At 40.1% G+C, this 24,140-nt stretch overlaps 1 protein-coding gene across 9 annotated transcripts in view; it reads left to right on the top strand.

The window, feature by feature from the left end:
* The window catches only part of Arhgef3 (Rho guanine nucleotide exchange factor 3), a 310,186-nt gene that overhangs the window by 269,029 nt on the left and 17,017 nt on the right, over nucleotides 1-24,140 (top strand). For all 9 annotated transcript variants that reach the window (XM_071618840.1, XM_027921548.2, XM_027921552.2 and 6 more), the window contains 4 exons: nucleotides 13,964-14,134; nucleotides 18,057-18,119; nucleotides 20,526-20,622; nucleotides 20,784-20,860. In XM_071618840.1, coding sequence (XP_071474941.1) covers nucleotides 13,964-14,134; nucleotides 18,057-18,119; nucleotides 20,526-20,622; nucleotides 20,784-20,860 — 408 coding nt within the window. The remainder of the gene's footprint in view (nucleotides 1-13,963; nucleotides 14,135-18,056; nucleotides 18,120-20,525; nucleotides 20,623-20,783; nucleotides 20,861-24,140) is intronic.

Below are 24,140 nucleotides of genomic sequence, written 5' to 3'. Positions count from 1 at the left end.
CATGTGCCACCATGCCCAGCTGTAGTTATTCTTAAAGTCCTGATGAAGTTTATTTTTTAAAGTGAAAATTGAGATTTGTCTAAGGCCTTAGACCCAAGTATCCTCTTTTAAACTCAAGCCCACAGAAATCATGCCATGACAGCAGAATACAACAGACACTAGTATGGCAATATGTAAATCAATGGATGTGTAACTGATGTGATTCTGCAATCTGTACATGGGGTAAAAATGGGAGTTCATAACCCACTTGAATCAAAGTGTGAAATATGATATATCAAGAACTATGTAATGTTTTGAACAACCAACAATAAAAAATAAAAAAGAAATCATGCCATGAAAAGGCTCACCCAATATAGCTGAACCATTTCAAGTGAGCCATTTTTTATTTTTCCCAAATACCGTGGCTTGGCAATATTATCCTTGCTTTCTGCATCCTTAAGAAAATTGTGGACTAGAACCCCAGACATGCCTTATGTGACAAAAATCCATGATTTGAGAACTCTTTGGGGTTCTTCCTTACCCACTTTCTGTCCGTGCTTCTTCACAGTTTAGCCAATATACCATGACTCCACAGAGCCCGTTCTGTTCCTGCCACTTTCCTGTAGATGCCATCCCTCTCCAGAGTTCATCCCCTTGGTGCCCATTCCTCTGTTAACTGTGCCAACAGTTGCTCCCAAATGAATCCCTCATCACCTAATTTGCTGTAGGTTTGGCTCTGTTTCTCTCAGTGGTTAGTCCCCTGGGCCCCTAGTTACACCCTGATCTTTTTTATGGAAGAACAGAGAAAAAGAGAATAAGGTCAACTGGGGAGCCAGATGAAGGACTGCAAAACTAGTGAAGAAGGATGTCTTTACCTGCTCTCTTTTATGACCAGTTCTGAGCCCCACTGGACAAGCTCATTGCCATCAGCTTCCCCTGGAAGAGTCATCACCACCTGATTCATACATGTCTGGTCTTTCACTGAGTTCTGCTTTTTGGTAATTCTTTAGCCTTCTTCTGCATTTGACTGTTTCTTCTGCATCCTAGTGACTGTGATTCAGGTTCACTCTGAGGCAATTTCTTCTCCTGATTATGGAACGTCCCCATCACTAGCCATCTCTTCCTGTTGTTTTCCCCAAGAATGTCCCACACTGTGCCCAGGAGGTCCTCATTCATTCCACAGGCACCGAATAAGACCTCACCAAGCACCATATTCTTCTTCCTGCCTTCCTGTTGCTCTGTTCTGTATGGAATTGCTTTCTTGTAGATTCATGGCAGAGATGGACTTAGGTTCCCATGTGGCAATAATGAGTTGGACCAGAGTAACTAGCCACCTGTCACCTACGGATGTCCCCCTACTCTCCTTCTAACACTGGTCCCTTTGCTTCACTTGCTATCATTGCTTTGCCTGAACTATAGACTTTTGTATTCATGCTCCTAGGAAAAGCAGCTTCTGTGTCTCCCACTGCAGCCCAGCTCTGATTATACATTGCTTTAAGATCCTCCATGATCTTGCCCTCACTGTCTTTCTTTTGGCTTCTCAGGCAATCTTCATTTCTTTTCTCCTGTTCTTGGGGATCCTACTCAGGAAATACCAGAGAAAATATTTGATCACCTTGGAAATTTGCATTGACCTGGAGAATTGGGAAAGAAAGAAGTCATGTCTGAAATCCAATAGACTAAGACCAAGCAAGGATGAGAAAGCCAGACCCGAGGGAAAACTGAAATGTAAAAATTGGTCTTCAAAGCTTCAAAGTCTTTTTTTTTTCTTTTTCTTTTTTGGCAAAGGAATTTTTCTATTTACTTTTTTCAAATATGATGAATTGCTGACTCTAGCTGTACATATGGGACAGAAACAACCTGGCAGAAATAGAACAGTTATTCATATAGTTATGCATAAAGACACAAAAAGTACTTGAGTAACATGTTTATTCTCAAGTGTGTCCTGGTGGGAGTGGAGAGGTCAGTGAATAGAAAATGCGCCCTGTGGGTTGTAGTCAGCCTTACACAGTATGTCCACGAATGATCCATGAAGCGTGGAGAATGCCATCTTGCCCATTAGGTATCTCTGCAGCTCACCTTGGGGCACGCAGTTCAACATTATTTCCATTCTGCATTCTGCAGCATTATTTTCAGTCCTAGCATCCCAGTAACTGCTCCCTGACTTTACTGTTTCCCTCAGCAGCTAGACTGGGTGTAGGTGCTAACATAGCTTGGGGAACAGGGAGGATAAGGAGGACAAGCAGGCCTCACAGGGATGTTCACTAAACCAATTTCATATCCTTCCGCAGTTTGTCTGGAGCTCCAGGACATTTCTAATAGGGAAGAAAGAGAAATTAGGAAAGTCTGGGCTGCCTGAGCCTCTAAGCAGCCATTCATCCTCACCCACATGTATATATTATTTATGCCTTTTCTCTTCCAAAAATGACTTGGGGCTGTCATGGAGCAGCTTGATTTTCTGTTGCAGAATTCCTTTTCCCTGGCTCCTGGCATCTTAGATGTGTATGGATCCCTTTGGATATCCAATTATGTCTCTCAGGTCAGGTTCCTTTTCATTGTAGGCTAAGAGATGACTGAGGCCCGAACACAATGCTTTCATCAATACAGGAGCACTTAGTAGGTCTTCCTCTGGTTCCTTGGGAGAGCAGTTATCCCAGGAGGATATCAGGAGAGCTTTGGGCTGGCAGCCTCCCTCAAAAGACTAAAAGCCCCTCACAAATGTGAGTGGTCCTTGGAGCACACAGCAGGATTTGTTCTCTCTTGCCTCCCTGAACCCATATGGGCTGGGGGCTTGGGCCACAGCACAAAGGCTGCATTTGTGGATGTCGGGAAGGGACAGGCCGACGACTGCATGGCGCTCTGTCTGCTTCCTTTCCAGGAAGGTTAGTGGGTCTGTAGACTGGAGCACAGATGTCTGAATCCCTCCGGGCCTATAAATTCCCTCCCTGGACTGCAGGAGAGGAAAACCTGGCCCAGGTCTGAAAGGGGCCAGAGTGTACTCCCCTGGTGTGGAGTGGGAAGGTGAGCTTCCTGTGGGCTGGCAGCTTGATTTTCCCTGCCTCTCCTGTGACTGCTGTGCACAGCTGCAGGACTCATTTGCACTGAGTCCAGCACATGTGACAAAATGCTGTGCTCATTGCTCTGTGATGTAGCCCTTTATTCTCTTTGGACAGCAACTTTTTTTCTCTTCTGTTATGAAAGTACGTTCATTATGGAAAAAATACAGAAAAGAAAGAGACAAGAACATGGATAGCCTTCTACTCCAAAACTACCTCCTGTTCATATTTTAATAATTTTCTCCCAGTATTATTTGGGGTATAAGTACATAGCTTACATCCCCTGAGCCTACTTTGGGGTCACTCAGAGTCTCTCCACCTTCATCACTGTCTGTGTGATTGGCTGCCTTTGGGGTTATTGCCTTCGAGGTGACCACAAATGATCTGTGGCATCCGTGTTGGTCTCATGTGTTTCCAAGCTCTGCATTTAGGTGCAAAAATGTTCATATTTGTTACTGTTACAGTTTCTTTTGTGCATTGGGCCTTTCATTAAAGTTAAATAGCCCTAGCTGGGTGCAGTGGCACATGCCTATAGTCCCAGCAACTTGGGAGGCTGAGGCAGGAGGATCACAAATTTGAGACCAGCCTCAGCAACTTAGTGAGACTCTGTTTCAAAATAATAAAAAGGGCTGGGGTTGTGGCTTTATGGTAGAGCAAACCTAGGTTCACTCCCCAATATCATGTCAAAAAAAAAAAAGGGGCTGGGGATGTGGCTCAAGCGGTAGCGCGCTCGCTTGGCATGCGTGCGGCCCGGGTTCGATCCTCAGCACCACATACAAACAAAGATGTTGTGTCTGCTGAAAACTAAAAAATAAATATTAAAATCTCTCTCTCTACCTATCTCTCTCCCTCTCTCTTAAAAAAAAAAAAAAGAACAACTTAAATATCCCTATTTATTTCTTTTAATGCTTTTTTTTTCTTTGTTTGTTTTTGGCTTAGTATGTTTTGTTTCATCTATTTTCATCCTCCTCTTGTCATTTACCTGGATGAGAATTTTTTATGTAGGACAAGAAGTATTATATCCCCGTTGTTCTTGGAAAAATCTGATCTTTATGGACTGTGTATATATTATTTCAATGTGTTGATGTGATTTATTTTACACAATTGGCCTATTGGTGAATATTTAGGCTGTGGATATTTTTGTATTGCTAACTATATTGAATATCATTTGAAGTTATTTGTCCTATTTTTTTAAAAAGTACCATCTATTTTGCTTTCTTTTGATTATATAACATAAAATTTAAAATTACACTGAAATACAAAAAAGGGAACAAAAGTCACTTGTAATCCTTCCTCCATATCACCAAAAAAGCTTGCATTAACCTTTCACTATGTACTCCGGAAGTAGTTCTTTTACTATATATATAGCGGCATGCATTTTTTTTTCCTGTGTTAGAAGTGAACATAGGCCCTTGTACATGCTAGGAAGGCACTCTACCACTGAGCTACATCACCAGCAACATGCATATTTTTTAAAACCAAGTTCATAATCATACTGCTTTTTTTTTTTTTGGTACCGTGGATTGAACCCAGGAATGCTTTACCACTGATCTACATACCCAGTCATTTTTATTTTTTATTTTTGAGACAGTGTCTCACTAAGTTGCCTAGAAGACTAGCCTCAGTCTTCTTGCCTCAGTTGCCAAGTAGCTGTGATTGTAAGCATGTGCCACTTCACCCAGCTCATGGACCCAGTTCTTAATGGGTTCATAGAGTTTTGCCCAAAGGATATGGCAGTTTATTTAATCACACTCATATTGTTGAACATTTAAATGGTGCCCCTTTTTTTTTCTTTTAACCTTTGTAGACAACATTGCTTTAAACATCCTGATCACAGATTTTGTGCGTTCTTGTGTGTGCCTGTATTTTTTTTTCTTTCCTTCAATTATATTCCTAGAGTGTAATTCCAATCAAAGGTTATGAACACAAAAAGGTAAAAAAATTTTTGTTTATATTTTTCTTTTTGAACCTGGGGCCTTGTGCGTGCTAGAAAAGTGCTCTGCCACTGAGCTATATCCCCAGCTTTTTTTTATTTTTTTTTTATTTTGAGGTAGGGTCTTGTTAAGTTGCCAAGGTTGGCCTCGAACTTAGGATCCTCCTGCTTTTACCTCTCAAGTTGCTGGGATTACAGGCACATGCCATTACACGCAGCCCCCAAAGTTATTTATCTGTGTCAATAGTGCCTAAAACTACACATTACTTAAAATGTGATAAAAAAAAAAATATTGGTAGTTGCCATTATTATCACTGTTATTATTAGAAACAGTGGCCATTGCTGCTCCTAGGGTCTCCCCAGGGGCTGACAGTGGGTACTTGCCTAGTGATGGGGCCTTGCCCTTCTTCTTTAACCAACACATCAGAACATGTATTCTGTCGCATTCCTCATGACTAAAATACTCAGGGTGACTCCAGGTGAACTGGGCTGTGTGAAATAATCGCACAAGAGACAGAGATACCTTTTTCTTTGGGTCCTGTGAAGCTCCTCTGACCTTTGGGGTTCGAGGAAAGAGAGAGGAGCAGGTGCTGAACCCTTTCATTGGGGAGAAACCATTCAAACGAGGCAAGGGGTCAGGTTTCAGAAGGTTGAATCTAGCCTCATGATGTCTGCTGTCAGCAGATTGACTGACATCTAGGAAGGCCACACCCAAAGGCAGAGCAAGAGAAGGGGACACACAAAGGGAGCTTCCATGGAACATTCTATCCCAAACAGGGCAAAGGGATAGGATTACAAAGGAATAGGTGAGTGTAGCTCAACCCCAGGGTGACAGCCTTTGACTTCCTGGGCAGGGACAACGCCCAAGTCACCTCGAAATATAGTGATTGGTCAGAGCCTCTTGCTTCAGGACTGGAAGGCATGAGTCATTCAGAGTGGCTCCCCACAGTACTCCTTCCCAACTCTGGCCCCTCCAGGGAGAATTGCTTGGTTTTAGAATGGTTCCTGATAACCACAGGCATGTACTCAACTAAGACTTGAAAATCTTATGTAATAAAGTATTTGAGGGAGAGAGAGAGTTTAGTAGTGGCTTAGGGATGGAAGACATCAAGAAAGGATGCCTTGCAAAGAGGGAGGGATTTGTGTTGGGTCTGGGATGGCTCAGAGCTGATAAGGATGAAGGGGAGAAAGGGCATTTCAGGGTTGAGATAGGAGCACACAAACGGATACCATCTAGATATGAGAAATAAATGATCTCACAAGGATACGTGCTGTTCTGTACATTTGGCAGCCATGATTTTCTTCTTTAAGGACCTGCTACTTAGTCCCTTGGTTTGATCTCATAAGTCCTTGGCCCCTAGTTGCTTGGCAGTGTGGAGATGAACTTGGGGTTTGTGTGTATATATGTGTGTTGTGGGAAACAATCAGCAACCAGATCTACCTTGCTGTTACGAGGAAATGGTATAGCTGAGAAGGAACCTGAATTCTGTATGAGGAAGAACTTCTAGTTTTCTACTGTTCTTCATTATTCCTGGAGTAATAACAAACCATTGCAAATAGTTGACTTGTAATTTAAAGCTTGCTGTTTCTTATTTTTAATAAGAACTCTCACGAGTTGATTAGCTACTATAATCTTGGTTCCATACAAAGCACTTTATGTTCATGACGTCATATCAGTACCTCACAGTCTCTGCAAGGTGGGCTTCATTACCACTTTACAGGGTAAAAACCTGAATGTTTAAACATGTGCCCAGAGTCACACAGCTGGTAAGTGGTGGAGCTGGGACTCTACAGGGTGTTCGGGGTGCCTTTCTCATGGCAGGCTCTGCAAAAAAAAGTTTAAAAAAATTGGTCATAATAAAGCCTGCAATTTGTGGCTGGGGTTATGACTCAGTGGTAGAGCACTTGCCTCTCACGTGTGAGGCAGTAGGTTCAATCCTCAGCACCACATAAAGATAAATAAATAAAGGTATTATGTCCATCTACAACTGAAAAAAAATTAAAGAGAAAAAGCCTACAATTTGTCAGAATCTAAAAATAACCACCACACTTTGAAGCTGGAGCATCCTACCTCTCAGCTGTCCCTTACTTTGCATGGGGGCGGTGGGGAGAGTCATTGTTTTCAGTGAGGGGAATATTTTGTCATTAACATTAGCATACAAGGGCCTGTTGATGGTACCCTATGACATTGGTTGGGTAGCTGCCCCAGGCTTCTAGAAGGCTTCCTCACTTTGGGCTGGCTCAAAGCAAGTTGTATATTTTTTCCATACCGACACCAAATATTGTTTTCAGCTTTTCATTTATTTAACTTAGAATTTCTCTAAGCTACAAAAGGTTTCTCTTTGCACTGGCTCTTTGGATTTTGAAATGTACTGATTTTCAAATGATTGAGTGTCCTTTTACTATGTTTTTATTGGGCATTAATCTGAACCAAATTCTAGATATTTGATTTTATTTTTATAGTGTCACTTCTCACTCAGTGTTCTTATTCTTGCCTATATGTCAACTGATTTTGGGTTTTTTTTTTTTAAGTTAATATCTGTTCATTACAAGAAGTCTAAAAGATAAATGTAGAAAATTACGAAGTGGAAGATTAAAATCTCATCATCCAAGGGTGTAACCCCTGTTAATGTTTAGTGTTATTGTAAATCAAGAGCTTTCTTCTCTTGCCTACGTCTGTCTGTAAGGTTTGCCACTCATCATTAAGCTTTTCTGAAAAAGAATGTTTTTTGAACAACCATGGAATATTCCATTTTATGGTTACACTGTGACTTATTTAACTAATCACTGTTGTTGGGCACTTTTGGCTCTTCCCAGATCTCTTATAAATAGCACTATCCTTCTAATGGTTTTTCTCACTCTTTAAGTTATTCTTAATGAAGATCCTTCAAGGAGCTGTTTGGTCCAAGAAGCTCAGAGGTGTGTCTGCTGTTTGCTAACAGATGAAAACATACTGTAGTCCCTTTACCTATGATATCACTTTTCCCAGTTTATTACCTTGTAGTCAATAGTGATCTGAAAATATTACATGGAAAAATCCAGAAATAAATAGTTCATAAGTTTTAAATAACTTTTATTATAATATTAAAATTACTCCATTTGTGTTATACTTAAACTCTTACTATACCTCATTTATGAATTAAACTTTATGATACCTGTGATAGGTATATATAGGAAAAAGCATGGTGAATATTAGGTTCAGTACTCTCTGTGGTTTCAGACATCCACTGGGGCTCTTGGGACATATTCCCAGGGATAAGGAGAGACTACTGTATATAAACCAGCACTAATGGTAGCAGTGCAGTCAAAAATCTAACAGTGGGGCTGGGGATATGGCTCAAGCGGTAGTGCGCTCGCCTGGCATGCATGCGGCCCGGGTTCGATCCTCAGCACCACATACAAAGATGTTGTGTCTGCCAAAAACTAAAAGAAATAAATATTAAAATTCTCTCTCTCTCCCTCCCCACCTCTCTCTCTAAAAAAAAAAAAAAAAAAATTAAAAAAAAAAATCTAACAGTGATAGTTACCAACCACCTCCTGCTTGCTGAACACCAGGCATTTAGCTAAGCCTCTGACACTCTATATCATATCCAGTCCTCACTATAACATTACAACTTTGTGTGATACTTATTATCATGCCCCAGCCAGGTGTGGCACCACATACCCTTAATCCCAGTTTGCTTGGGAGATTGAGGCAGAGGGGTTGCAAGTTCAATGATAACCTGGGCAATTTACTGAGAACCCTTAAGGTAATAATTTTTTTAAGTGCAGTTCAGTGGTAGAGCTCTTGCCTAACCTGTACAAGGCCTAGGGTTGAATCCACAGTACCACAAAAAAAAAAAAAAAGTATCATGTTCCCATGCCACTTTTACAGATGAAGAAACTGAGTTCCAGAGAGAGAAAGGAAGTTTTCCAAGGTCCCTCAACCATTGAGTTGACTTGAAACCATGTTTACTTTACTCCAGAGCTTTTGTTCTTAACCGAAATCTGTGTTCTGGAGTTCAACATCTGGGCTCCATTCCTATTCCAACACTATCGTGTGCCAGTTACTTAATCCTCTGGTCCTTTAATTTCTCATCTGTTAAAAGTGGAAGAGCCTGCCAATGCCTCTCCAGGGGCTGGCATGAGGGGCAAATGTGACATGGCTACACAACAGAGAAGTTTTCTTTTCTAACTTTCAGCTAATTTCTCTAATCAAGCATTTAGAAGAGTCCTCCAGAATGTGGTGGGAGAACATTTCACATTCCATTTAATAATGAACCCTTTGCTACCTAATAGAAATACAGTCAGGAGGGAACTTATGGAGGGTTTACCCATCTTGACCTCTCTTCGCTGGAGCATGTTATCTCTGGCTGTGGAAACTTTTCTGTTTTTGAAAAAGGATAGGGAGCACCCGGCTGAACAGACAGCATTAATAAATCAAATCTGTCCCAACATGTCTACCTGCTGGTGTACATTTCCTCTGACATGTGTAAAGGGCCTCCATTTTCCACCCGGACAGTCCCCTTTGCATGTGCAATGTTTTTGCCACATACCCAGCTTGGGCATAAATGTGAACACCCATTTCCTAAATCTGCTTTACCTGTGTCTCTTGTGGCCATTGTTTTAGCTGCCAGTAATTATGAGGTCTAGGTTTTCAGCTCATTTGCTAGGCCAGATTTCCTCATGGAAACTCTTGCTTGTCCTGGATGGAACATTTTCTCATTTCAGTCCCAGAATCCCCATACCCCTGGAAATAGATCTATGTATATGTTTCTGTTTTTAGGTGGTCCCTCCCAAGTGTGGGTTTCTCCCTTCAAGGTGGACCTTGTTACCGTGGACCTAGGTACCATGGACCAGTGTTTCTCAACCCAGAGGATATTTGGCAGTGTCTACCGATGTTTTGATTGGTACAACTGGGGTGGAGTGCTACTAGCATCTAGTGGTCAGATTGCTAAATATCCTAGTGTCCAAGACAACCCCTCATTCATAAAACTGAAGTTTGATTGGTCAGTGATCACTGTTTGTTCCTAAAACAGAACAAATGCATTTTCTCTCCTTACTTGATTTCAACTCCTAGAAGACAGGAACTGTATCTCCTCTCATTGAAACCTCCCCACAGTGCATGACTTGTGTGGAAACTGCATATGTAGCCCCCAAGAGCAGAAAATACTCAGGCTTTGGAACAAACATATCTGATTTTTGGATCCTGCCTGGGCAATTGCCTTAACTTCCCTCAGCCTCAAGTTTCCTCACAGGTAAAATGAAAACAAATCCCACCTTGCAGGGTAGGGGCAAGGATTGGAGAGATTGAATCAGAAGGTCTAAGCACAGGCAGGCACATAAAGGACTTCAGTGATAATACCCCCATGGGACTTGGAGTAACTTTAGGGTGATGAGAAATGTTTTAGAAGTAGGTAGAGGTAGAAGTTGTATAACACTGTGAGCTTATAAATGCTAATGACTTGTTCACTTCTAAAATGATTATGCTCTGTGCATTTCACCTCTGTTTTTGTAAAGATTAAGTCTTACAGGGCTGGGGTTGTGGCTCAGTGGTAGAGCACTTGCCTAGCATGTGTGAGATACGGGGTTTCATCCTCAACACCACAGAAAAATAAATAAAATAAAGGTATTATGTCCGTCTATAAATGTGGAGGGGGGGGGATTGAGTCTTACACCATACATGAAGATATTTCAAAGAAGAAGATAACATTGTTTTCCATGAATGTTAGCAAATGTAAGGGGGAAGTTTGGAAAGATATAGAACAGACTCAACAGTGGTTCCTTTTAGGAAATGACCTTGGGGAAAGGAAGGAATTGCTACTTAATATTAAATGTCTGAGATTTCTGCATTATCTGAAATTTTAAAATTAGCATAAACTACTTCCAAACTGGGGAAGAAAGTCTGAAGTTGGTTAGGGACTGAAAATGTAAGGAGGTAGGAGGGTGATTCTTTTAAGTGAAAGTGGAAACTGTGTTTCATTTTGAATTTTCTTTTTGTTTGTGTTTTTCTTTCTTTCTGGGCTTTAATGCCTGTCTGGGATGCCTTCAAAACAGCAAATGGAGTTACTTGGTGACTCACTATGCATGTTTTGACCTTTCAGCAACTATGGTTAATTGATTCTGAGCACAGGGGATCTACATTCATTTAATCTGGTTACTGTTTATAAGGGACTGTTTTAAGAGATCATAAGGATTTGCGAGATGCCATTAGCGAACTGTGTATTGGGTGCACATGTTTTCTTGATCTCCTGCCCAGGTCTGCTCCAGCAATCCTAAGCTCTTGGTGCTCACAGAGGCCTGTGCCAGCCCAAGGAGCTTGTATTGCTACTTGCAAATGGCTAACTCCCAGCTTCCAGAAGGCTCTGGTAATACCTTGAAGCTCCTTGGAAGCTTCTCCTTACATTTTTCATTTATTCATTTTTTCTTAGGTCATAAAAAATTAAAAAGTAGGAAAATCAGAAATCACCTCTGATGAAAAAAATAGAATTTTGTGGCACTCCCATTTTATCTTTTCTCTTATGGACTTTTGCATAATTATTAAACAGTATTCATATGCAGATTTTAAATTATCTCAGAATTCTTTTATTGGCTAGAATAATATTCCATTAAGCAAGTAACTTATTTTAAAAAAAAAAAAAACCCTTATATTGGATGGTTCCTTTAAAAAATATTCTCTTAGCCAGGTGCATTGGTGCACATCTGTAGTCCCAGCTCCTTGAGAGGCTGAGGTAGGAGGATTACTTGAGCCCAGGAGCCCAGGGGTCAGCCTGAGCAACAGAGCAATACCGTATTAAAAAACAACCATAAAAACAAACAAATAAAAACTCTACTTTATTGGATTTTATTGTTGAATTTCGAAATAATTGGGAGCTACCTTACCTTAGAACGTCTTAGTGATCTTGGCTCATATGTCACATGCAAAATCAGTTCCTGCCCTTGGGAAGTTTATAAAACAGGTGACCAGTATATATAGTAAAAAGTGATCATTGCTATATCGGAGGTATGTCCAAATTGCTCTGGGAGAGGAGGACAAGCGAACATTAGTGAAGGTTTCCTAGAGGAGATGGTATTTGACTTATATTCTGAGTTAACTGTAAAATATAAGAAATGCATTCTAGAAACAGAAGATTTGAAGGGAGCACAAAAAGATGGCAAAGCATGTCACACTGAGGGGATGGCAAATAGCCTAGTATAGCTGAAGAATAGGGGGATTGTGGGTGAGTGGCAGGATGTGATCCTAAGTACATAGCCTGTAGTCAGATTACAAGAGGCCTTCTGTGACAAGCTAAGGAGTTGGAACTTGACATAGAAGGCCACAGGGAATGGTGGCAGGGAACACTTGTTAAATAACAATATGGTTTTTGAGCACAGTCATACCTCATTGCTTTGGAAAAGTTTCCAGTGAGTGTGTTGAAATCTTGAAGGATGAGGACTAAAGATGATGCATTTAACTTCCTTCCTAATGATTTGTTTCTGTCATGAGAAAGCACCATGGTAGCATATTTCTGCCACAGGGTTGGACTTTGGGTGGTTAGACCACTCCATCATCATTTGCTGCTAAAATGGTATTTATTATGTATGTTAACTGGGACTTTTTGAGTTGACAGGACTCCAGCTGAGATCAATGTAAATAGGGGTAATGTAATAGCCCATGTAACTAAAATATCCAAAGGTGGCTCTTCCTGGCGTCAGGCATAGTGGAATCCAGGGGTTCAAAACACTAGTGTTGGCAAAGCTCATTACATTTCTGCTGCTGCTGTCAGTCAGTCTCTCCATCCTTTATTCTGTGTGTCCCTTCCTTTTCTCCTGTTGCAGATAGATTCTCCTTTGTGACATGGGAGAGTTACTATAAGAAGCCCCTGCCGAAGTTATCTCCTGAGCTCACAATTCCCCTTTTCTTTTTTTTTTTTTAATAATTTTTTTCAGTTATACATGGACACAGTATCTTTATTTTGTTTACTTATTTTTATATGGTGCTGAGGATCGAACTCAGATCCTCATGTTTTCTTCGTGCAAGGCGAGCGCTCTGCCACTGAGCCACAACCTCAGCCCCCCCCCCCTTTTATAAACCATGTAGCAAATTTCCAGGACTCAGTGCCCAACCCTGAAGCAGGGTTGGAACACTCTAACTGGTCAAGTCTGGTGGAGTCCACCCAAACTAAGTGCAGTGGAATGCCCAGGGATAGTGGAAGTGCTGTTGGTAGGAGGAGGGGAGTAGGTGTGAGGCCTGATGTTTTTTCTTGTTTTGTTTTTTTAATATTTTCTTTTAGTTGTAAATGGACATAATACCTTTATTTTATAGATTTATTTTTATGTGGTGCTGAGGGTCAAACCTAGTGCCTCACACATGCTACCCCTGAGCTACAAACCCAGCACCCTGCCTCCCTTTTTTAAGATTTCTTTTTAACTTTGTTTTTTTTTTTTTAAGAGAGAGAGAATTTTTTTTAAATATATATTTTTTTTAGTTTTCGGCGGACACAACATCTTTGTTTGTATGTGGTGCTGAGGATTGAACCCGGGCTGCACGCATGCCAGGCGAGCGCGCTACCGCTTGAGCCACATCCCCAGCCCCTTAACTTTGTTTAAAAAAAAAATGTGGTACTGAGGATGGAACCCAGTGCCTTACCCAAGCAAGGCAAGTGCTCTACCACAACCTCAGCCCATCATCCCTTGTCCTTCTGAAGAGGGGAAGTGGCCTTTGGAAACAAGTAGAGCTCACCATTCTTCTGGGAGCTGCTGTTGCCCAGGAGTTTGGCCTGACATGTTTTGGTGTTGTAGTACACTGAGTGTCCAGGTCGCATAGAACTGGACACTCTCAGCACGTGTGGAACATGTCCAGTTTTATTTAGCACGTAGACTCAAGACAATGCCCTGCTTCCTAAAGGCCCTGTGGTCCCGTCCTTTCTTTTTTGCAAATATATGATTTATGTTCCATCAGCAACAGGAAGCTGCTCAAAGGATCCACCTAGTTCTGCTGCTGACCCCATGATGGCTTGTTCTTCTCATTGTTTAGCGTTCCATTAGCTTCCGCAGCGAGAGCCGCCCTGACATCCTCGCCCCCCGACCCTGGTCCAGAAATGCCTCTTCCTCAAGCACCAAGCGGAGAGACAGCAAGCTGTGGAGCGAGACCTTCGATGTGTGTGTCAATCAAATGCTTACATCCAAGGAGATCAAACGGCAGGAGGTATGTTCCTGTATCTGCCAGGGAGGTGCCCTGCAGGGGAGCATCTTGCAGGGTCTGCACCGCAGTCTCCAAATCTAGTGGAAGGAACTGAGAAATACCTGTGTCCAGCTGGGTGGGTGTGGCCCCCCACTTTAAAAAGACACTGATGTGAAAATCTAGAGTTTACAGGATGTTAAAACCAAGTGCCTATATAAGATTCTGAAGTTCACAAAAACAATCCTTTCCATTATATTTTGAGAGCAGCCTCTAGAATATTTTATCATATTTAATTTATAGGCCTGGGTATAGCTCAGTAGTAGACCACTTGCTTAGAATGCAAGAACCGGAGTTTAATCCCTAGCAATGCAAAAAGATAAAATTTAAAATTTAAAAATTCAGATTATAGAACTTTGATTCAGCTGTGCAGAAAACTTCTTTCTAGAGCATAGTTAATTCCATTCTTTATGAGCTTTCTGTATCAATTACCCTAATAATTAGCTGCGATGACATTATACTTTTTAGAATGTTTGTCATACGCCAGGCTATGCTAAGCACTCTGCATTGTGCATCCTCTAATGAGATCTCTGCTGCAATTTCTATTTTTTTGTAGAGAACTTGACATTGGCAAAAGGGGAACTTGAAAATTTTTTTTGACTAAGCAGTTCCTTTCTAGGAAATCTGCCAGGACTGCTTGTATATAGGTGAAAAGATATATGTGCAAGATTACTTGTTACAGTAATATTTATAATTGTACTAATTTAGAAGGAGCCTAAAGAACTATTATTAGAAACCAGTCTAAATAAATGAAATAATGCTTCCCTCAATGGCACATGCCTCTAATCCCAGCTGCCGGGAGCCTTAGGCAGAAGAATTAAGAGTTCAAAACCAGCCTCAGCAAAAGTGAGGTGCTAAGCAATTCAGTGAGACCTCGTCTCTAAATAAAATACAAAATATGGCTGGGGATGTGGCTCAGTGGTCAAGTGTTCTTGAGTTCAATCCCTGGTACCAAATAAATAAATAAAATACTATGCAACTGTAGAGACACATGAAGAAGTGCTGATATGTATGTTTGGCTAAGTGGATAAGGCAAGTAACAAAATAGGATGTAGACTATGCTACCATGTATATAAAAATAGAAAAATTAATATATTTATGTATTTGCTTATAGAACCATAAAATATTTCTGGAAGACTACTCAAGGAACTGTCAACAGTGTTGCCTCCTGGGGTGGCTGGAAGGAAGTGAGAAGGACAGTTTTTACCATGTGCCCATTTGTGCACTATAAATTTTATGCCATGTAAATGTATTACCTATTCAACAATTAATAAATGAAGGCTTTGAAAATAATACATGCACTGAAAAAAGTCCTGTGAAGAAATATCTGGTTAATGTGATATTGTGATGTATTTGGTCTTCATCCCCATTTCCTGGCATATAACTCATATCTTCAGAGTGGCATTTTGTTTGTTGATAGATTGACCAACCTTTGGTAGAATCCAGATGGAGGCTGGTTACCAATGAGACCAAGGCAAGATAGATGGTTGCGACTGAAAGTCTAACCTCTGGGGAAGGGAAAGGGGTTGAAGGTTAAGTTGATAACTAATGGCCAGTGATTTAGTGAAGCCTCCATTAAAAATAATAATAATAAGGTTTGGAAAGCATCCAGATTGCTGAACATATGGAGGTTCTTAGAGGGTATGTGCCTGGATGAGGCATGGAAGCTCCACACCCTTTTCCCTGTACTCCAGCATGTTCATCTCTTCATCTTTGGTGTTCATTGATATCCTTTGTAATATCCTTTAAAATAAACTGGTAAACCTAAGTGCTTCCCTGAGTCTGGTGAGCCCCTCTGGCAAATTAATAAAACCTGAGGAGAGGGTAATGGGAACCCTGATTTATAGCAGATTGGATTTTGGATTGGCATCTGACAGGGGATATAGTCTTGGGGACTGAGTTCTCAACTTGTGGGATCTGATGCTGTCCCCAGGTACATAGTGTCAAAATTGAATTAGGAGAGGCCCAACTGGTGTCCACTGCAAAATTGATGGCTTGTTCAGTATGTGGGGGAAAGCCCCACATACTGGATATCAGAAGTGATATGTGTTGTGAGAGTATGGGAGAAACTGAGTTTGTTATTCTTGTGTTCTCAACAGTTAACAAGATGCTATTATGGATTATTTAAAGTTTTTATTCTTTATGCTTCTCTATATTTTCCCAAAAGTTAATAGGTTACATATACAATTTGTACAATCTGACACTGAGAAAGGGGAAGGAAGGGAAGAAAAGAAGGATGGATTCCATAGATGAGGACATTATTAAGGCATGGTGAGCAGGAGGTCACCACCTAGTATATTATAGAGTCAGGATTCAAACTTGGCTCCTTTTCTGCACCAAATCCCATGGTGTATTTCCAAGTGTGGAGGTCTATGGTTTGCCTCTCTTAGAGGCCACATTTGGCCAGTCTGTATAAGTGAGCTCTGGTAAAACAGATGGACAAGGAGATCTGACGAAGATCCACATTAAGGCTAATCAGTTATTTTGAGCCCATCATTTTCCTAGAGTTATGTACCACGGGTGATGGGTGCACAGCACAGGACTTCCTGACTATTTTTGTCACTTTTTTATATTTTTTTTTTTGGGGGGGGATAGTAGGATGTGGGTAGATGTGATACTGGGGATTAAATTCAGGAACACTCTACCACTGAGCTACACCCCCAGCCCTTTTTGTTTTATTTTGACCTAGACACTTGCTAAGTTGCTAAGGCTGGTCTAGAACTTTCTACACTCCTGCCCCAGTCTCCCAAGTCACTGGGATTACAGGCCTGCACCACCTTGCCTGGCCTATTTTTTGTAACTTTTCATGTGACTCTATAATTATTTAAAAATAAAAAGGTAAATAAAGTAGAATAAAAAGCCATGGGGTTTTCTGGACCTCAGAGGGGTTGGGCCCTTGGGCTACTCTCCTGCCCCCACATTCGCTGTCCTGCCCTGCAGTAGTCCTTGACCTATTGCCACAGACTTGTCCTTTAATAACATAATGTTTGCCAAGGATTTAGATCCTCTGATGTAAATGTTCTGTGCGTCATAGCTCTCTAAATTATGATGGCTTAATAGAGCCAAATTAGAAATGACCCATTTATACACTCTTGCACACAGTCTGCTCCTATAGTTTTATTTAGTGTACCTGGTGGAGTTCAGAAGTACTTTAGAATGAATTGACTTCACCAGTTTTTATTTAGAGTGATGAAGTTTTGGATTCTTTGTACAATCCCAATCTCAAAACAAAACAACTAGAAGCTAAGAGGAGGATAGGATTTTTTTTTTTTTTTTAATAGGGTTTGAACCTGGGGTGTTCTACCACTGAGCTATATCCCCGGACTTTTTTATTTTATTTTTGAGGCAGGATCTCACTAAGTTGCCAAGGCTGGCCTCAAATTTACAACTGTCCTGCCTCAGCCTCCTGAATTGCTGGGATTACAGGCATGCACCCCTGCGCTCATCTGACAAATCGGTGATAGGAATAAAGCTTTCTACTAAGATTCATCTTTTGTTGAGTAAGAGAGAGGCAAACTGTGAAGGCCCAGCCAATAATGTTGCCAGGTCCATTACTGAGAACAGACCCTAAATCCTTTCTTAGGATTAACATTCATAACAAAGATGCAGAATCCATGGCTCAAACTGAAACACGGAAGATGACTGTTAAATTGTAAATTTGTGGCAATACTTTCTCCCACAGAGAAGTCCATTATGCAGAAATGCTGTAATATCTTTTCTTTGCAGGTGTTAGCTAGTAGGTACATTTTCTTTAGATTGATTTAACTTTTCGAGAATCCTTTTTAAATAAAGTAGAGATGGATTTTTGAGTACTAGAACTGGCACTGTTTGAATTTGGTCTCATAAAGGAAGGGAAAATTCATTAAATATATTTCATCTTTTTTTTCAGGCAATCTTTGAACTTTCTCAAGGAGAAGAAGACTTGATAGAGGACTTGAAATTAGCAAAAAAGGTAAACTAAAAGCCAATAGTTTTATTTAGTGTACCTGGTGGAGCTCAGAAGAATCTCAAAAGTGGATGAAGTACTCATTTTAGTCACTTCATATTTTTCCCCTCTGAATAATTTCATAATACTCAGATGATACTTTATGAACACCTTCTTCATGACTAAGACAGGTCATCAGAAATTGAGAAGAACCTGTGACCATAAACCAAGCAGTGGGAAATGGTTCAAAGAAAAAGGTAGAATAGCTCTCTGCACCTGGCACGTGTAGGAGTTCACCTCTTCATGTCTCTGGTGTACCTCAAAGAATATATCAGTTTAAATCAGAAAGTGTCCGTGGATGCCTGTCCTAGAAATCTCACATGCAGGGTCTCTTTGTCTGTGGAAGAGAATGGATGTCTTAAACAGGAACTGTATCTTAGAAAAAAGGCATTTGAAGCTGGGCATGGTGGTGCATGCCTGTTATCCCAGTGACTTAGGCTGAGGCAGAAGTTTAAGGCCAACCTGGTAACTTAGTGAGACCCTATCTTAAAATGAAATAAAAAGGACTGGGAATGAAGCGTAATGATAAAGCACCACTGGGTTCAATTCCTAGTACAAGGGGAAGGAAGACATATGAATCTCAAAAGTGGATGAAGTACTGAAATGAGGCAATTGTATAACTGTTGTAAGTTAGGGTTTTTTCTATGGAAACTGGATTGGGGTTTTTGTTTGTTTGTTTTGCTTTGTTGATTTAGTGCTGGGAATTGGATCCAGGACCTTGAGCATGCTACACACACATACACTACCACTGAACCATGCTCTAGCCAGAAACTTATTTTTTAATTAACATTGTGTGGGAGGAGCAGGGGGGAATACCCTGACCTTGTAGAATGTACATTCTTGACAATGAGCTTTCCTTCAAAATTTTTTCCATTCCAGCAATACCAGGCCACTGCACCACATTCCATTCCCATAGCTTGGAAATTAATCCAGACTCCTTCATCCTGATATTCATGGCATGCTCAAATAATTATTGGGAAGGAAGGATGTTTCCCTTCTTTGAGGGGTCGTTAGTACAGCTTTCTGCTAATGTGAACCCCTACCTCCAGCGTTCCTGATATGGCCATCCAAGCTATACTTGGATACAGCCAAGAAACAGAGTTTCAGTCAGGGCTGGAGGAAGGGGAGGAGATCAGAGAGGACCAAAAAGGCTCTTCACTCTAAGAGACATTGTGCTGATTCTATGTTCAACTCATCTCACCTGGATCAAGTTCTCCCAGATGCTAGCGTCTTCCTAGCAACACTTCTCTTCCTTCCAACCCTCTTTATCTACCCGTCTTCTAGGCACCACCACAAATCTCAATTCTTTCTTCTATAATATTTATTTTATTATTTTTTTATTATTGCCTCCTTCTTTGTGCCAAGTGGCTCATCTTTAAAACTTTCCTTTGTCAGTGCACTTTTAATCTTCTGGTTGTCTAGAGCACTTACGACTTGATCTTCTTTCTTGTCATATAAACATCTCTCCCATTGTTAATCTTGAGTAGTTTTGTTGTTGTTGTTTTTGTTTTGTTTGTTTTTGGTACCAGGGACTGAACTCAGGAACATTCGTCCACTGAGCCACATCCCCACTCTTGTTTTATATTTTATTTAGAGACAGGGTCTCACTGAGTTGCTTAGTGCCTCACTTTTGCTGAGGCTGGCTTTGAACTCATAGTCTTCCTGCTTCAGCCTCCTGAGCCACTGTGATTACAGATGTGTTCCACCATGCCTGGCTTGAATAGATTTTTAAACATGTATTTAATTTTCCATGCATTTAAAAAAAAAAATTTTTTCCAGATGGGTGTAATGGTACACACCTGTAATCCCAGTGACTTGGGAGGCACAGGTGGGAGGATCACAAGTTTGAAGCCAGCCTCAGCAACTTAGTGAGGCCCTAAGCACTTAGTGAGACCCTATCCTAAAATAAATAATAAAAGGGCTTGGAATATTGCTCAGTGGTAAAATGTCCTTGGGCTCAATCCCCAGTACCAAAAAAAAAAAAAAAAAAATGTGCCAATCATTTTTTTTTCTTTCTTTTAACTATGTACTGATTTGCAAAAGAGCTTCTGGTAGCTAATTTTGAATAAAGTGGGAGTTTTTCAAGCTGTAGGATCTTGGTGATTTTGAAAACATTATAATAACCAAATCTATATCAAGGACTTATGCTCCTTCTACTTTGGTTTATCAGTGACCACAAAAGGCTCAAGGAGTCCTGGATTCTCCTCTCCTCCAGCTACTCCTGTCTGCTGTTTCTGCAGCACTATGGGAGAAGTTGTTAGGAGAACTAGATTTTGGTTGTTGTTGTTGTTGTTGTTAATCACATAGCACCTCTTAGATGCTAGTTCCTCTGAATTTAAATGTTTGTGTCCATCTCTTGTCCTTCTTATGCAGGCCTATCATGACCCCATGCTGAAACTCTCCATCATGACAGAACAAGAGTTGAACCAAATTTTTGGAACACTGGATTCTCTAATTCCTCTACACGAAGGTATCGTTTTATTCCTGGGATGAGTTGTGACTTGTAGCTTAGTTGACTTGTCTTACAACAAGTCAGTGATTATGTAATAATGTGAATAACCCAGAACTGCTTCCAGCCGTGTTCATATTTGAATGCCTAACGAAATAAGCATTCTGTTTATTTTTTGCCAGAGCTTCTTAGTCAGCTTCGGGATGTTCGGAAGCCTGATGGCTCAACAGAACACGTTGGTCCCATCCTCGTGGGCTGGGTAAGAAAAGTTCTGTGGACTTAGTTGAAGACAGATTTCCTTTTTTTTTTTTAATTTTAATTTTTATTTTCTTGGGGAGTGGGGAGGGGAGACGTGCTATGGATTGAACTCAGGGCCTCATACATGCTAGGCAAGATTTCCATAATTTAGATGGAATTTCATTATACCTAGACTTTTCTTATTGGCAAATATTGGTTTTATATCAGAAAAATAAAAATTCAATTCCTAATAAAATTTGTAATTATATTTAGGACTTATCTTTTTAAAGCATGAAAACAATTCTTACTACACATTTACTACATTTAAGATAATGTGGCATTAAAATAAGTAAAATAAGTACAGGTACACATGAAACTATTAGTTTCACATCAAATAAAACAAAACTAGGTAATATGGCATCCAGACCAATTGCTCTTGAAATTATTAGCATTTCTATTGCATTACTGCCTTAATGCAGAACTTTTGAGGATTCACGACTTAGCTAGATTTAGTTCAGGAGTCTGTTTTAGTACCAAGGCTGAAATATCCCAAGGGTATCTGAAAGACAAGTAATGTTCTAAGATAAATAATTTAAAAAATGAGCATTAATATTTCAGGAGAGATTGTTCATCTTACACTTTCAACTTTCCTTTTATTAACTTCTTTTAGAAAAAAAAAAAATCTTCTAAAGAATGCCAGCCAACTAGAGTCACAGAAGGTGTAATGAGAAGAGAGGGTCTGTTTCAGTATTTCTTAAATTTCCTTAGTCTGCAGACTGCTTTGATGGGAATAAAGGGGGCAATAAGGCCACACTCTAGAATTAGCAGGATGATTGCTTTGTTTTTGCTGTGATAGCAATAAAAAATACATGGTTTCCTTAAACATCTTGTGCAAATTGTGAATTTGTTCCAGAAACAAAATTGTAGGAATCTGTCTAGTTATTAACTTTATTTTTGAAATAAATATTTATCAGTTTTGTTAGGAAATTAGTTTGATCTAGGGGCAGATTTTGCAGTCATTTTGGGTATCCAAAGGAAGAGAGGAGTGACCATGCTGGTCCATTGCTATCTGGACCCTTCAGGCCAAAGGACTTGCAGCCTCAAATTAAACAACTGGCCTGTTGTTACCAGACTTCATGAGAAATGGCCTTATTTATCAGGCCCAACGAGCTGTTAAATGTTTTCCCTCTTTTAACTGCAGATGTGTCCATGCGAGTGGGAACTGTAAACCAAGGGGTACTTCTGTTTGAGCTCTGGTCTTTTTAACAGAACAAAATAAACATCTTGGTGGACTTTGAATGAGAAAAGTCAGAGCCCATTCAACCCATGAAAAATTGATTTATTTCTCCCCCGAAGAAAAAACATGAAAAAGCCTTTTAAACAAGTAAGCTGCCCAAGTGGGGCAGCATTGACCATTCCTTTTGACCTTAGAATGAATCAATTACTTTTACTTTGAAGACCTTAAACAGGGTGGTTGCAGTTTTTTTTTTTTTTTTTTTCGGGGAACCACCCTAGTTACTGAGGATCCGTTTCCCCCTCCCCAGTAGGTCACCCTGTTGGAGCAAGCCTTCCCTATCACAAAGAATCAACTTCCCAAGTGACTTATCTAAGTAATAAAATAATTTATAAGCTCTCCAAGACAGCCAGTCCTCATGTTAATTTGGGTTCTAATTAAAATTTAATTCCAAAAGGAAAGGCAGGGCACCTGGAAGCCAAAAAAAAAAAAAAATAGATTTGTTCTATCACTTTTTACAATGTTAGGGAGATAAGAACTTCTAAAAAAGGGGGGGGGGCGCAAGGGAGAGTTTCCCTTATAAATTCTTTGTCCTCCCTTATAAAAGTTCTTGATAGTCTATTTAAAAGAGATATCAAGTAGTTCAGAGCTTTGCAGGGGAAAATAGATAAGAACAGGCGTCAGAGTCCTGCTGAGCAAGTAGCTTTGCTTCTTTAAACCAGTTTCTTGAATAAAGTATTCTTTTTTTTTCTTTTTTTAATATTTATTTTTTTTAGTTTTCGGCGGACACAACATCTTTGTTTGTATGTGGTGCTGAGGATCGAACCCGGGCTGCACACATGCCAGGCGAGCGCGCTACCGCTTAAGCCACATCCTCAGCCCCTTGAATAAAATATTCTAGGAACAAAAATTAACAGCTAGTACTTACTGATTCTCAACAGGGACCAAGCTCTATGATACACATGTTATATTTCTCATTCACTAAGGGAAAGGAAAATGTTAGTATGTGTATTTTAATTGGAGAAACTGAGTCTCACAGGAGTCATTCATGAGCAGCTGTCTAACTTGAGCTTTGAACCTGATTCTCCTTGATTCCAAAGTCTTCCCTCTTCACCACTGAATTTTCACCTCTCATATTTTAAATAAGTGTATTTATTTTTATTTGGGAACCAAGATGTGTACATTTGTCTTCTCCTATCATTTGTGACCTTTTCTAACCAGTGGCTAAATGTGGTAGCCTCTCCAGGAAATGAGCACCCCATCAGGTGTGAACACAGAGCCAGAGCTTAACTTTGTTGCCATGGTAGCAGGTGTCAGGATCTGTGAGAGTAATGGCCCAATGGATAGTGAGCAGCAGTGCAGCTGGGTTTCCTCACTAATTTACATCCGATGGTTACTGCTGATTTGTTTCTCCATAATCAAAACATTGGTCATTTCCAGGTATTTTAAAAGGCAAGGAAGTGAAAATGAAATTAAGAGGGCCTGAAGTGCTTTTTAATTAACTCTTAAAATCTAGATTATAAGTACCACATCTGTTATTGGGCAGGGGCGGGATGGGGAGAGCATGGATATGTGTGTACTGGTTATCATTACTTTCAAATGTAAGGTTGAGGAAGGAATTTTTTAGCTCTTTTGAACACAATAGAGGGTTTTTTTTTATTTTGGATGTTGTTTTATTTTTAATAACATGGAAAGAAGGTGGACATTTCCAAGATTGTTAAGCTTAGTATTGCGCCTTTTAAATACTACTTCCCTAGTAATTTTTTTTATTTTGGTTAATGAGAAAATAATTTTAATAAAAGGTGTAAAAGAAGTATAAGAATATTTAAATTTTCAGATGCCACTACACTTTATTTTTTTTTTTAATTTTTATTGTTGGTTGTTCAAAACATTACATAGTTCTTGATATATCATATTTCACACTTTGATTCAAGTGGGTTAAGAACTCCCATTTTTACCCCGTATACAGATTGCAGAATCACATCAGTTACACATCCATTGATTTACATATTGCCATACTAGTGTCTGTTGTATTCTGCTGCCTTTCCTATCCTCTACTATCCCCCCT

Source organism: Marmota flaviventris, chromosome 1 (assembly GCF_047511675.1).
Source record: "Marmota flaviventris isolate mMarFla1 chromosome 1, mMarFla1.hap1, whole genome shotgun sequence".
Taxonomy (NCBI): Eukaryota; Metazoa; Chordata; class Mammalia; order Rodentia; family Sciuridae; genus Marmota; species Marmota flaviventris.
The sequence above is the reverse complement of the archived record's forward strand: the minus strand, read 5'-3'. Positions and strand labels throughout refer to the sequence as shown.